Source organism: Bubalus bubalis, chromosome 15, assembly GCF_019923935.1.
Source record: "Bubalus bubalis isolate 160015118507 breed Murrah chromosome 15, NDDB_SH_1, whole genome shotgun sequence".
NCBI lineage: Eukaryota > Metazoa > Chordata > Mammalia > Artiodactyla > Bovidae > Bubalus > Bubalus bubalis.
The window spans coordinates 38,864,529-38,879,037 of record NC_059171.1 but is presented as its reverse complement, the minus strand read 5'-3'; the positions used below and the strand labels follow the sequence as shown (position 1 = coordinate 38,879,037).

The window sequence follows — 14,509 nt, the reverse complement described above, 5'->3', positions numbered from 1 at the left end:
TATTCTCCTTTTAATGTATCCATCACCCATGGTATACAAGAAACCCTCCCTTGAAAATAGGAATGCACCAGAGAAAAGATATTCCAAAATGCAAGATTATGTAGTGGACAAACACGACCATCCAATGTGGCATCATAGCCTAAGCACACTTGTCTTAGACGAGAGCTGGGCTGCAGCGATGGTTTACACTCTCCTTACCTAAAGGAATGTGAAAAGGCTTGCAATCTGCAAGAAGCCAGAGTAAGCATTAAAAAAGAAAGGAAGTTCTCGTAAATCTAAAACAATTAAATAACCTACTTTTTAAGAGCTGTGTAAAGTTTTAACTGAATTCTAAAGGGCTACACAATCGGGAGTTAGCACAGAAAGAAAAGAGCTTACCTAAGAGAAGTATATATAATGGTCAAAAGGGTTTAAGAGAGCTGTGTTTATTACGTTGTGTTGAAATGATAATAGTCCAAAAGAGCAAGTCATTGGGTATTTTTGGTACAAGTATAAGACCAATTAACCAAACTTATTCAACCAACAAAATTCTGGTTGTAAAATCTACTTTCCCCACAAAAAGAAAACACAAGGTCATGCAATCTGAAGGGTTTAAAAAAAACAAAACACATAAATCTTGCATGCCAACAGAAGCACAGCCAATTTAATCCACATTTGTCATTTTCAGCACTATTTTAATCCACAGGGTGGGTGGCATGAGGTTACTGGTGGACACAAAAGCACTCTGAAGCGGTTTTATCAAAATGACCAGGAAAATTCTGCAGACACATTGAAAATAAAATGCAAAATAAATAGCTCAAAACAAGATTTTGGCCTGGGCATGAACATAGATGGTACAAAGCAGTACACAAATGAGTATGTGCCAAGCACACCATGGGCTAAAAATGTACCACCGGAAGTGAAGGCAGGACTCAGTGCTCCCAGACTCATCCCCACCAGACACCAGGCTCCGCTCACAACCACAGGTCTGCAGCCACATACTTACCCCGTGTGATCAAGAAGGGCTAAAAGGAGGAAAGTTCACAACCAGAATTTTTCAACAACTTTAAGTGTATTCATAAGACAATCAGTTTGAAGGCTACGCTTAGAAGGATTTAGGGATGCATTTCACGTCCTGGTTTGAAGGAGGGCTCTTCCTCACTCAAACAGGGGGAGTCCAACATCAGCCAGTACCAGGCAGGAAAGAAATGCAACCATGATAACAGATTTTAATCTGCCTCATCTTAATTAAGCAAGGAAAAATGAGGACGTACTTTACATCTTCCAGCTTTTTGGTGATGACAGAGCCAACAGACGAAAAAGCAGCTGAAGCCTTCTGTCCGGCCTGAGATAAGGTTTCAGAGGTCTTCTTGTACCTATATTAAATTACAAAAGAACAGAGCAAAGAAAGTAAGCTAACCTTTCCAATATCCATTATGTGGTGACAGAGGATGAGATGGTTAGATGGCATCACCGACTCAATGGACACACGTGTGTGTGCTAAGTTGCTTCAACTGTGCCCGACTCTTTGTGACCCTATGTCGCAGCAAACTCTGGGAGACAGTGAAGCACAGGAAAGCCTGGCATGCTGCAGTCCATGGGGTTGCAAAGAGTCAGACACGACTTAGCGACTGAACAACAATCTTTCTAATATCCACTATGCAGAGTTCAGTGATCACCACCTCTTGGAGAACTCTCAAGAAAAAAAAAAAAAAATAGAACATCCAAAATTCTTCATGACTGCCAAGTCAACATCATCACATCATCTTTTACTTAACCACCATTTCAAACACAACCTTTTGCAGCACCCTAGGACAGCCAGAAAGGCCCATAAAGGCAAGGCTGAAGAAATCTGGGTAAGAGTAAAAACAGTTATGAAGCCAAGATCAAAATGGGCCAGAGGTTAAATGAAACTATATCTCTGATTTTTTTTTTTCCTTTTTCACTTAAGCTAAACAAAACAAAAATGAAATCAAATTCCTCACATTTCTTTCACAACTTTATTTTCTAAAAAGGGACCAAAAGTAAGGTGGGACCCAGGAGTACGTTTTATCACCCAAATCAATTTGGGGCAGAATAAAGAGATTTTTCAGTTCTCCCTATATGTAGAGTTACCAAATAAGGACTGGTGCATTCTCAACAGGGTACATAAAAGGTACAACACTTCAAATGACTCAAGTAGGATATTTGCTGTAGCACAAAAGCAGAAAATTTACCACCCCCCTCCTCCCATCTACGCAGGGATGAGTGAAGGGAAAAACTAAACCAGACAAAAGAATATGGTTCTTATCCCAAAGAGGTTAAGCCCACATTGTAGAAAGGGATGTTCAGGCATTTTTACTTACCTTATCAAGATCAAATACCAAAAAAGAGAAAAAGAGAAAATGTTTAAGATGATACAAGGAATGGCATCCTGCATGTACTTCCGCTGCCTACTTATATGGAGAAAGCGGGTGGGTACCCCCATACTGCCACGTTAGGAAGCAGTCAGCCTCGCTGCTGCTGGTCACCAGCTCGGCAGACGGGACTGTATAGAGAACACCTTTTGGAGATTCAGGAAATGGAGCTGCATCTTGATAATGCTGTACCAAAACCGTGTGATCAAAAAAGACCAGAAGATTAAGGAGTGGTCCTCTGCCATTGGCACACATCAGAGATGGTGACCTGAGAGTCTCATGCTGTGTATAAAGCAGGGTTAAAAAAAAAATAAAAAGACTGGCTCTGCACTTGGCCAGATCTTAGTTCAAACAGTGCCTCCAGACTTTGAGAGATTTGTGATCTCAACACTGATCTGATCCTGTTTCTTTATCTACGGCTATCTCACTACCCACTCTACTGGGTTATTCTGAGGACCAAGTGACTCATGTATATATCTGGTAAGTCAGTATATAACGTTTTAAGAGCTTAGATTTTATTTCTTCAACTCACATAGGAGGCTGGTTTTCTCGCTACACCCCAGAACAGTCCAAAAGAACAGTTGGAGAAGACTCAGATACACTTGAGAACAGGCATGGTGGGGAAGGTTGCCCTGCACAGTATAGACAAAAGCTGCAGAAACCTCCTCAGTCCCTTTCCACCCCTCCCCGCTTCCAGACAAAAAGAGCAAAGTGTCCTCTACGTTCTCTAGAAAAAGGTAGGGTCGAGGGCACATACGCAGATGTAGCTGTCACATCTTGCCACCCTTTGGCAATGTTCTGTTTTAGTTCCTGTAGTGAATTGATCCCAAGTTTCCGCTTGATCTCCGTTAGGTGCTTCTCTTTTGCTGCTAACACTTGAGACAGAGTCTGGATTTCTTCTTCTACCTGCAAGGAGCGGGGTTGGGGTAGGAATAAAGTCAAAGAATTAATATGATAAGCCCAAAATTATATTCAAAATTCCAGTCGTTTTAAAACATTTTGGATTCATTTCTCTGCCTCTTTTAAAATAATATGTTAAGCAAATGGGTTGCTTGTTGATCTCTCCTGTAAAGCTGCTTTTCTCTCTTCTCTATATTTCAGTCTTGAGTTGTTCTCAGTCTCTCCCCTCTTCCTATACTTCCTTACTCAGTTTTGTCATAGAGGTTCAGGGTTCAAACCTTTACACAGATAATATTCAAATTATTCTAACAGCTACTCTGACTGCTGGGTCTGCATTTCCAGCTGAATACTGCTGCTTGAATGCCCATAAAAACTCACATTTATGTATTAAGTTAAACTAATCTGAAGTGAAAAGTGAAAGTGTTAGTTGCTCAGTTGTGTCTAACTCTTTGCAACGCCATGGACTGTAGGCCACCAGGCTTCTCTTGTCCATGGGATTCTCCAGGGAAGAAGACTGGAGTGGGAAGTTATTCCCTTCTCCGGGGGTTCTTCCTGACCCAGGGATCGACCACCCAAACAATCTGAATTCCCACCAAAATACATACAACCATGCCAAATCAAAACACAGCCATATTGCATATTTCATATAAGTTTACGCATGCATACATGCTAAGTCCCTTCAGTAGAGTCCGACTCTTTATGACCCTGGTCAATAGACTATAAACTGCCAGACTCTTCTGTCCACAGGATTCTCTAGGCAAGAATACTGGAGTGGGTTGCCATTCCCTCCTCCAGGGGATCTTCCCAACCCAGGGGTCGAACACAGGTCTCTTGCGTCTCCTTCACTGGCAAGTGGGTGTTTTTTTGTTTTGTTTTTTTTTAACCACTAGCACTACCGGGAAAGCCTCATATGAGTTTATACTTCCAATATAAACCACAGTTCATACTGTCAATCCATAAATAAAACACACTCTCTCCCAGAGTCCTGCAGAAGTGTGGGCCCCTCTGACCAGCCTCAGCTTGGTGGTTAGAAATAGGCTCCTGATCCATCAAGTGGCTACTAGCCAGTGAACTGCCTGATGTGCCAAGGGATGCTCGAATAATCAGAGTCTCACTCAGGAATGCAGTTTGAGAAACTAAGATCACACTGGGAGGAGAAACTGAAAAGACTTGGATAAAGAAGCCCTGAAGGACAGGTGGGGCCCAGCGAGATTATGTAATATTATAGAAGCCTAAATATACTCGAGGAGGCCAAAACTATAAACAGAAGCTATGAAGCAAAAAAAAAAAAAAAAGAGTAGAGGAAAAGGCACAGCTAGGAAAATAGAGGGAAAGGGGAGACCCACAGAGAGAAACAGACACCCAAGACTTTTGTCCCAGAAGCCGAAAAACTCCGGTCCCTGAAGTATAGTTGGCCCTTCGTATCCACAGGTTCCACATCCACAGACGCAACCAACTGCAGATTGAAAATATTCAGGGGAAAAAAAGTTCCAGAAAGTTTCACGAAGCAATATCTTGAAACTGCCATGTACTGGCAATTATTTACATAGCATTTATACAGTATTTACATAGCATTTACATTGCACTAGGTATTATAAGTAATCTAAGGATTATTAAAAACATATGGAAGGACGTGCATAGGTTATATGCAAATATTATACCATTTTATATAAGGGACTTGAGCATCTGTGGATTTTGATATTCACAGGGGTCCTGGAACCCACCCCCTGCAGACACTGAGGGATGACTGTACGTTCATTAATATTCAAGACCCTCAAAAGGAAGCTTCTCTAGGCTTGTTGCAAAGCTATATCTCAGTCTTGACCTACACAACACTTTCATGAGTTCAAAGACAGCATGGCCTTTAAAAACAACATAGAGTATTGTTAAGTGAACTGAGAGCACTCAGCAAAAGGAAAGAAGAATAAATCAAAAGTGATGTGGCTGCCAAAAAAACCCCCAAATAACATACTCTAAGATGGCATTAATTAGAATACAGGTCCAGAACAAAGATAATTATCCATGCTTATACGACTCCGAGCTTCCCTGGTGGCTCAGACGGTAAAGAAGCTGCCTGCGATACAGGAGACCTGGGTTCAATCCTTGGGTCGAAGATACCCTGGAGAAGGCAATGGCAATCCACTCCAGTATTCCTGGATAGAAAATTCCATGGAGGAGCCTGGCAGGCTACATGGGTTCCATGGGGGTGAGCTACATGGGGTTCATGAGGGTCACTAAGAGTCAGACATAACTGAGCAACTAACACAGTCTCTAAGATCCCAACTCTTAGTGACCCCATGGACTGCAGCCTACCAGGCTCCTCCATCCATGGGATTTTCCAGGCAAGAGTACTGGAGTGGGTTGCCATTGCCTTCTCTGGTCTATAAGATAGGACTCCACAAATTATACCTGTTTTTGGAAGTCACAAAACGCAACAATAAATGTATGAATGAATAAGGTTCAAAATCAAGCAAATTAAATGATTTGCTGCAAGTCACTAAGCTAATAACGCAGGAATCGGAATTTTAATGCAGGTTTTCTGACTCCACTTCTCAGTTTACTGGCTAATTCTCATTGCACGTTGTTAGCTTTCTAATACTTTTCTTTACCTTAATTACAAATGTTCACATACTTCAAAGAGTAGATACCCCTTGACACATCTCTGAAGTATTCACTGGCCCTAATGAAACTTAGAAAGACCACTATAAATCTTTCTGAACAATACATGACCCAATATATTTCCTGCTTTTGTTGATAATTGTGTGCTAACATACCTAGCTCAATCTCAGCACACTAGAGTGACAATTTCTTAATTCAACATTTATGTGTGTGTGTGTGTGTGTGTGTGTGTGTGTGTGTCAGAGACAAGAATCTCTGACATGAATCAAGAAAAATGGAATAATGAATAGAAAAGTTACTACAAAGCTATGGTAATCAAGATTGTGTGGTAGACTTGAGAGTCCAGAAATAAACCCATACATTTATGGTCAACTGATTTTCAACAAAGATACCAAGCAATTCAGTGGAAAAGAATAATTTTATTCCACAAATGGTGCTAGGACAACTGAATTTCCATATGCAAAAGAATGCAGTGGGACCCCTAAGTCAGACCAGATGTATTAAGATGGATCAGAGAAATCTAAGCGAAAGAGCTAAACTATAAAACTTTAAGAAGAAAACAGAGAGGTAAATCTAAATAATCTCAGATTAGGCAACATCTCTTAGATATGATACCTCAAGCACAAAAACCAAAAAATAAACCAATATCATCAAATTTTAAAACTGATGTGCTTCAAAGGATACTGTCATAAAAGTAAAAAGACAGCTAACAGAATTGGGAAAATGTTTTCAAATTACAAATCTGATAAGGGTCTAGTATGTAAAATATATTAAAAAAAACATAGCTCAATAAGAGAAAAGCAAATATCCAATTAAAATGGATAGTGGATTTAAATAGACATTACACCAAAGAAATATATAAATGACCAATAATCATAATCACCAATACCATTCATTCATAATTAGAAAAGTTCAAATAAGACACCACTTCATCCCTACTAGTATGGTGTTCAATAATCAGTAAGACAATACCAATAAGACAAATAATATCAAGCACTGACAAGGGTGTAGAGAAATTGAAACCCTCATACATTGCTGACTGGAATCCACAATTGTACAGTTTGGCAGCAAAATAGCATGACAGTTCCTCAAAAAGTTAAACATGGAGTTGCCATATCCACAAATTTCATTCCTAGGTACAAAACAGGAGAACTGAAAGCATATGTTCACCCAAAAACCTGTACATGAATGTTCAGAGCACTATTACTCATGACAGTCAAAAAGTGGAAACAATCTAAGTGTCCAACAGCTAATGAATGGATAAACAAAATGCGGTGTACACTTTCACAGTAGAATATTATTCAGCCATAAAAAGGAATGAAGTACTGATAGGTACTACAACATTGATGAACCTTGGAAACATTATATTCAATGAAAGAAGCCTGTCACAAAAGATCACGTGTTGTTTGATTCCATTTATAAGAAATCCCTTGAACAGGCAAATCTATGGAATCAGAAAGTGGATTAGTGGCTGCCAGGGACTGGGGCAGGGAGGATTGGGGTGAACACTGGCGGGAACAGGATTTCTTTGGGGGTGAGGAAATGTTTTAGAATTAGATAGTACTGATACTTGTATAAACTTGTGAATATACAATGAACTATACACATTAAAAGAATGAAATTTAATGTAAATTACATCTCAAAAAGAAGTTAAAAAAAAATGGATGGAGGAGATTTTTATCTCTTAATTTCTACAACTATTTCAAGCAGTAACTCTAACATAAAAAACAGAAAATTATCATGTTTTAAATAAGAGTGCTGGAGTGGATTGCCATTTCCTTCTCCAGGGGATCTTCCCGACCCAGGAATCAAACCCGGGTCTCCCGCATTGCAGGCAGACGTTTTACCATCTGAGCCACCAGGGAAGCCCCAAATGATTTTATTACATCTAATTATTAGGATCATTATTATCATATTTTATTATGATAGCATAATCTATATATGATGGGAGGTAAAGTAAGAGTATGGGCTTCCATGGTGGCTCAGTGGTAGAGAATCTGCCTGTGATAGAGGAGCCACAGGAGATTCAGGTTTGATCCCTGGGTCAGGAAGATCCCCTGAAAAAGGGAATGGCAACCTTCTCCAACATTCTTGCCTGGAGAATCACATGGACAGAGGAGCCTGGCAGGCTGAAGTTCATAGGGCTGCAAAGAGTTGGACATGACTGAAGAGACATAGCACACAAGCATGCAAAGTAAGAATATATCTGCCATATCTCATGGAGTTTTCATAAAAATTGTATAAATTTCTGATTGAGTATAAATACTACACAAATAAAAAAGTAAGCACACACATCAGAGTTCATGAGGACCTGGACACAAGACCCAATGCTGTAATGTAAGACCTTTGACCTTAATCTTCATAATTTTGAATTAGGCAATGGTTTCTGACAAGAAACAACTAAAGCACAAGTCACTAAAGGAAAAACAAATTCAACTTTCTCAAAATTAAAAACCTGTATGCTTCAAAGAGTGAAAAGGAAAACATATAGAATGGGAGAAAGTGTTCACATAGCATATGTCTGATAACTTGTTAAATAACATTACATAATCCAATGGGAGATTTAGATCTCTGTTTTTTTCTCCATCAAACCATAAAAACAGTAATATCTGCCTCATAACACTGTTATGAGGATTAATGAGAAAATGACTGTGAAGAGTTCAGCCACTCAGCAAGTAGTGTGTGCTTGCCATGCAGCAATAGTCTGTGAATATTAGTTGCTATTACTATTAAGTTAATATCATTGATAATGAAATAATTATACTGAGGGCTGCAAGGATTTGGAAAAACTGTTTTCTCACATACTACAAGAAATCTTCTGGCTAGCGTTTTGGCTTTGTTGGTGTACATGGTAATGACTGTGTTCTTAACACCCAGTAGGCCCAGGGATTCTATTAATACTTCTAGGAATTTATTCTAAAGAACTAATTAAAGGACTTCCCTGGTGGCACAGTGGATAGGAATCTGCCTGCCAATTCAGGGGACATAGGTTCGATTCCTTGTATGGGAAGATTCCACGCACTACAGAGCAACTAAGCTCGTGCACCGCAACTACTGAAGCCGGTGTGCCTAGAGCCTGTGTGCCTAGATGTACTTAGAACATCTAGGTGTGCCTAGAACCTGTGCTCTGCAGCAACAGAACCACCGCAATCAACAGCCCAAGAACCACAACAGAGAGTAGCCCCTACTCACTGCAACCAGAGAAAGCCCAAGCAAAGCAACAAAGACCCAGCACAACCAAAAGTAATAGAATTTTAAAAAAGAACTAATTAAAGAGGTGCCTAAAGGATTATATGTATCTCCATCAAAATACTGTTTATAATAGCAAAAAAAGGAAATAACTGAAATGTTATGCCCATTGATTAAATGATATGCCCATTAATTAAAAATGGGCTTGCAGCAATTAAAAAAACAGGCTATTCTACACCAATTTAAAATGAAATTGTAGAAGATCATTTACTGCCACGAAATTTTTTTTGAAATTCAATTAAGTGAAGAAAAGTTATAAATGTGTATTCTGATGTCTTCTTAAAATACTGAAATGTTATAGCAATACATACATAGAAAAAAGTCTGGAAACAGATAATCTAAAACTTTTATGCTGTAAAGGTAATTTTGCTTTTCTTCAATGCTTTTTGTTTTTACGATCAACATGTGCAACTTGCGTAAAAAGTATATTTGTTTTCTCTTTTCAAAATAACAGTATTAGGCATGTACTAATACCAAATACTCTGTATTTTTCATTCTTACTCTCCTGATTGGGCTTATCACCAATCTGCCTTACCCATCCTATCCCCACCTAGTTTATAAAAGCTGATGTAAAGAGGTAGATAGAACAAATAAGGAAACAGGAGATCTGAACACTATAAACCAACTATAAACAGAACACCTCACCCCAAAACAATAGAATACACCTTCTTTTCAAATGTACATGAAACATTCTCCAGGACAAAGCATATCATTAGGCAACAAAACAAATCTCAATAAATTTAAAATCATACAAAATTTCTTGATGAACCATAATGGAATAAATCTAGAAACCAGAAACAAAAGGAAAACTAGAAAATTTATAAATTTATCCAGTTAAACAACATACTCTTAAGCCACCAATGGGTCAAAGAAGAAATCAAAAAGAAATTAGAAAATACTTTGAGACAAATGAAAACAAATACACAACATATTAAATCTTTTTTTTTTCTTTAATTTTATTTTATTTTTAAACTTTACATAACTGTATTAGATTTGCCAAATATCAAAATGAATCCGCCACAGGTTTACATGTGTTCCCCATCCTGAACCCTCCTCCCTCCTCCCTCCCCATTCCATCCCTCTGGGTCGTCCCAGTGCACCAGCCCCAAGCATCCAGTATCGTGCATCGAACCTGGACTGGCAATTCATTTCATACATGATATTTTACATGTTTCAATGCCATTCTCCCAAATCTTCCCACCCTCTCCCTCTCCCACAGAGTCCATAAGACTGTTCTATACATCAGTGTCTCTTTTGCTGTCTCGTACACAGGGTTATTGTTACCATCTTTCTAAATTCCATATATATGCGTTAGTATACTGTATTGGTGTTTTTCTTTCTGGCTTACTTCACTCTGTATAATAGGCTCCAGTTTCATCCACCTCATTAGAACTGATTCAAATGTATTCTTTTTAATGGCTGAATAATACTCCATTGTGTATATGTACCACAGCTTTCTTATCCATTCATCTGCTGATGGACATCTAGGTTGCTTCCATGTCCTGGCTATTATAAACAGTGCTGCGATGAACATTGGGGTACTCGTGTCTCTTTCCCTTCTGGTTTTCTCAGTGTGTATGCCCAGCAGTGGGATTGCTGGATCATAAGGCATGTCAACATATTAAATCTTATGAAATGTAGTAAGAATAGTGCTCAGAGGGAAATTTATAGCTGTAAATGCCTACATTAAAAAAGAATATTTCAAATCGATAACCTAACTGTACACTCTTACAGAATTAGGAAAAGAAGAGCAAACTAAAGCCAAAGCTAACAAAAAGGAAGGAATTAAAGATTAAAGATAAACAGAATAAAGAACAGAAAATCAATAGTGAAAAATCAATGAAATCAAAGCTGTTCTTTAGAAAGCACAATGCAATTGGCAAACCTCTAGTCAGACTGACAGAAGGTAAAAAAAAAGGAAGATGCAAATAACTAAACTCAGAAATGAAAGTGGTGACAATACTACCAACCTTATAGAAATAAAGATTGTAAGAGAATATTATGAACAATTATATGCCAATAAACTAGATAACCTAAATGAAATGAATGAATTCCTAGAAATTCACAAATGATTGAAACTGACCAAGAGAAAATAGACAGTCTGAACAGACTTACAATGCATAAAAAGACTGAATCAATAATTAAAAATTTCCCAACAAATAAAAGTCCAAAACAAGAAGGCTTCATTGGTGAATTCTACTAAACACTTAAAGAAGAATTTAAGCCAATCCTTCTCAAATTCTTCCACAAAAGAGAATGGAAAACTTCCTAACTCATTCCAAGAGGCCAGCCATTACCATGATACAAAAAGCAGACAAAGATATAAGAAAAGAAAATTGCAAGTGGATCTCTCATGAATATAGGTGCAATAATACTTAGTAAAATACCAGCAAACCAAATCCAAAACCATATTAAAGGGATTATACATCAAGGCCTAGAATACATACACCTAGGATAAAGTGGAATTTATTCTAGGAATGTAAGGATGATGCAAAATATGAAAATCAATTAATGTAATATACCATATTAACAGAATGAAGGGAAAAAATGCACAATCATCTTAATAAGTGAAGAAAAGCATTAGACAAAATCCAGGACCCTTTCATGATAAAAACACTGAACAAACTATGAATAGAAGGGAACTTCCTTAACATGAATAAGTGTTTTTATAAAAACCAAGAGTTATCATCACACTGAACGATGAAAGACTGAAAGTATTTCCCCTAAGACTAGAAACAAGACAAGGATGCCCACTTTCACCACTGTCATTCAACATAGTACTGGAGGTTTCAGCCAGAGCAATAGAGAAGAAAAATAAATAAAAGCCAACTAAAATGGAAAGGAAGAGTAAAACTACTTTTGACTGCAGATAACATTATGTTATATAGAGAAAATTCTTAAATAATTCACAAAAAATTTAATAGAGCTAATAAGCAAGTTCAGCAATGCTGCAGGATATAACATTAATATGCAAACTTCAGTTGTATTAATATTTCTACACAGTAGCAATGAAAAAATCTAAAAGTAAATTAAGAAAATTCTGTTTATAATCACATCAAAAGAATAAAAAAAAACTTCAAAATAAAGGTAACTAAGGAAGTATAAGACTTGTGCCCTGAAAACTACAAAACATTGCTAAGCTAGAGAAGACCTAAATAAGTGGAAAGACACTCCATGTTCATGGATTGTGGGATTTAATATTGTTAAGATGATTACAATCTTAATTGTATTGTAATAATACAATACTCCCCCAAATCAAAATCCTTAGATTCAGTAATAATCCTATCTAAATCCCAATGGCATTTTTTGGTGTGTGGGTGGAAGTGTAGATTCTAAAAATTAATATAGAATTGCATGAGACTTTAAACAACAATTTTGACAAAGGAGAAAAAGGTGAAAAGATCATACTTTTCGATTTTAAAACTTACTACAAAGCTATAGTAATCAAGAATGTGGTACTCTCAGGAGGACAGACATATAGATGAATATATCAGAATTGAGAATCCAGAAATAAACCTTTACATACACACGAACTGATTTTTGACAAGGATGCCAAGAGCATTCGCTGATAGTCTCTTCAATGAATGGTACTAAAAAACCTTCACATGTGAAAGAATGAAATTGAACCCTACCACAAACCATATATAAAAATTAACTCAATGGACCACAGGCTTAAATATAAGCTTTAGCAGAAAATATTGTGTAAACCTTTATGATCTAGTTTTGGAAATGGATCCTTAGATACAATGCTAAAAGGGCAAGCAACTAAAGAAAAAAAAAAATTGGACTTCATCACAGAATTTAAAACTTTTGTGCATTACGACAGTATGAAGAAAGCAAAAAGACAATGTATGGAATGGGAGAAAATATTTGCAATTAATACATCTGATAAAGGATCTAGCATCCAAATATATAAAAGGCTCTTCTACCTCAACAACAAAAAGACAAATACTGTTTTAAAAATGTGGGAAAGGATTTGAATAGACTTTCTCCAAAAAAGGTATGTAAATGACTAATTTGCCCATGAAAAGATGCTCAATATCTTATTCATTAGTGAAATACAAACCAAAAGCACAACAAGATACCATTTTACAGTCACTAAGGCAGCTATAATCAAAAAGACTGAAAATAAAAAATGTGGCAAGGATGTAGAGAAGCTGGTGATGGAATGTAAAATGGCAACCCTGCTGTGAAAACAGCTTGGCAATTCTGGAAAACAAAAGTTAAACATGGAATTACCATGTGATGAGCAATTCTACTTCTGGGTATATCCCAAAGGAATTGGAAATGGGTATTCAAACGAGTACTGTTACACAAATATTCCTTAGCTCAGTATCTACAATAGTTAAAAGGTTGAAACCACCCAAATATCCACTCAACAGATGGACAGATAAACAAAATATAATAGATACATACAAGAGAATATTATTCAGCCATTAAAAAGCAGTGAAGTACCAATACAAGCTCAACAAGGATGAACCTCGAAAATATTATGCTAAATGAACCAAATCAGATACCAGAAATCACATGCTATGTGACTCCATTGAAATGAAATATCCAGAATAGGTAAATCCATAGAGACAGAGAGCAATTAGTTGCTGCCAGGGAATGAGGGAGGGAAGAGTGGGCATGCCAGCTTAGTGAGTATGGGGTCTCCCTTGGACGTGATGAAAATGTCTGGATAGAAATGATAGTTGCACAACATTGTGAGTTTGCTAAATGCTACTCAGCTGTACACTTTGAGATGGCTGATTTTTTAAAAAATTTTTAAAAGAGGAAGGGAGAGAGTGAGGAATGGAAAGAAAATTCAAAGAGCTTCTATCCACAACATTGCCAAAGGTAGAAAGAAGTCACCAAAGCAACTGAAAGCCAAGTGCATCAGGGCTAGTGAGGTCACTTAGAAGACACTCACTAGTGGCCCTCATCCATTTCTGATTTCACACTCTACTTCTCAGACCCACTTTACCCATAAATACCCTTCCTCGTATTAAAAACCAACTGGTCTCACATGTTCCCATTTCCTCCTCCTCACTCCAGCTCTCTAGGGTGAGTAAACACACATTGCTTTCTCTCCCCTGAAACTGACTATACAGTATCACCAGGTACTTTAGAAAAACAAATAATGACATATTTTAAGTGCAAAACGAAGCTCCAGAAGGATGGCTCCTTTACCTTTGCAAGCTCTCTTCTCAGCTCCTCTCGCTCCTCCTCTGACAGAGTTTCGGTGGCACCAATCGTGGCAGCAACATCTTCTCCTTCCTCAGGTACTGGGTCTGTTCTCAGCAGACCTTGTTGAAGACAAAAAAAAAAAAAAAAGTTTGTAAAGTATGAAAGCTAAGTAAAATTCTCCTTTGGACTCCTTCACA

The 14,509-nt window shown here is 37.6% G+C and overlaps 1 protein-coding gene across 4 annotated transcripts in view; it reads right to left on the bottom strand.

Annotated features, from left to right (window-relative positions):
• Nucleotides 1–14,509, bottom strand: part of TPD52 (tumor protein D52) — a 124,184-nt gene that overhangs the window by 17,679 nt on the left and 91,996 nt on the right. For 2 of the 4 annotated variants that reach the window (XM_045162793.1, XM_006057048.4), the window contains exons 2-5: nt 14,316–14,431; nt 3,133–3,281; nt 1,254–1,355; nt 199–225 (exon numbers count right to left, since the gene is read on the bottom strand). In XM_045162793.1, coding sequence (XP_045018728.1) covers nt 199–225; nt 1,254–1,355; nt 3,133–3,281; nt 14,316–14,431 — 394 coding nt within the window. The remainder of the gene's footprint in view (nt 1–198; nt 226–1,253; nt 1,356–3,132; nt 3,282–14,315; nt 14,432–14,509) is intronic. The other 2 variants (XM_006057049.4, XM_006057050.4) reach the window with 1 other exon arrangement.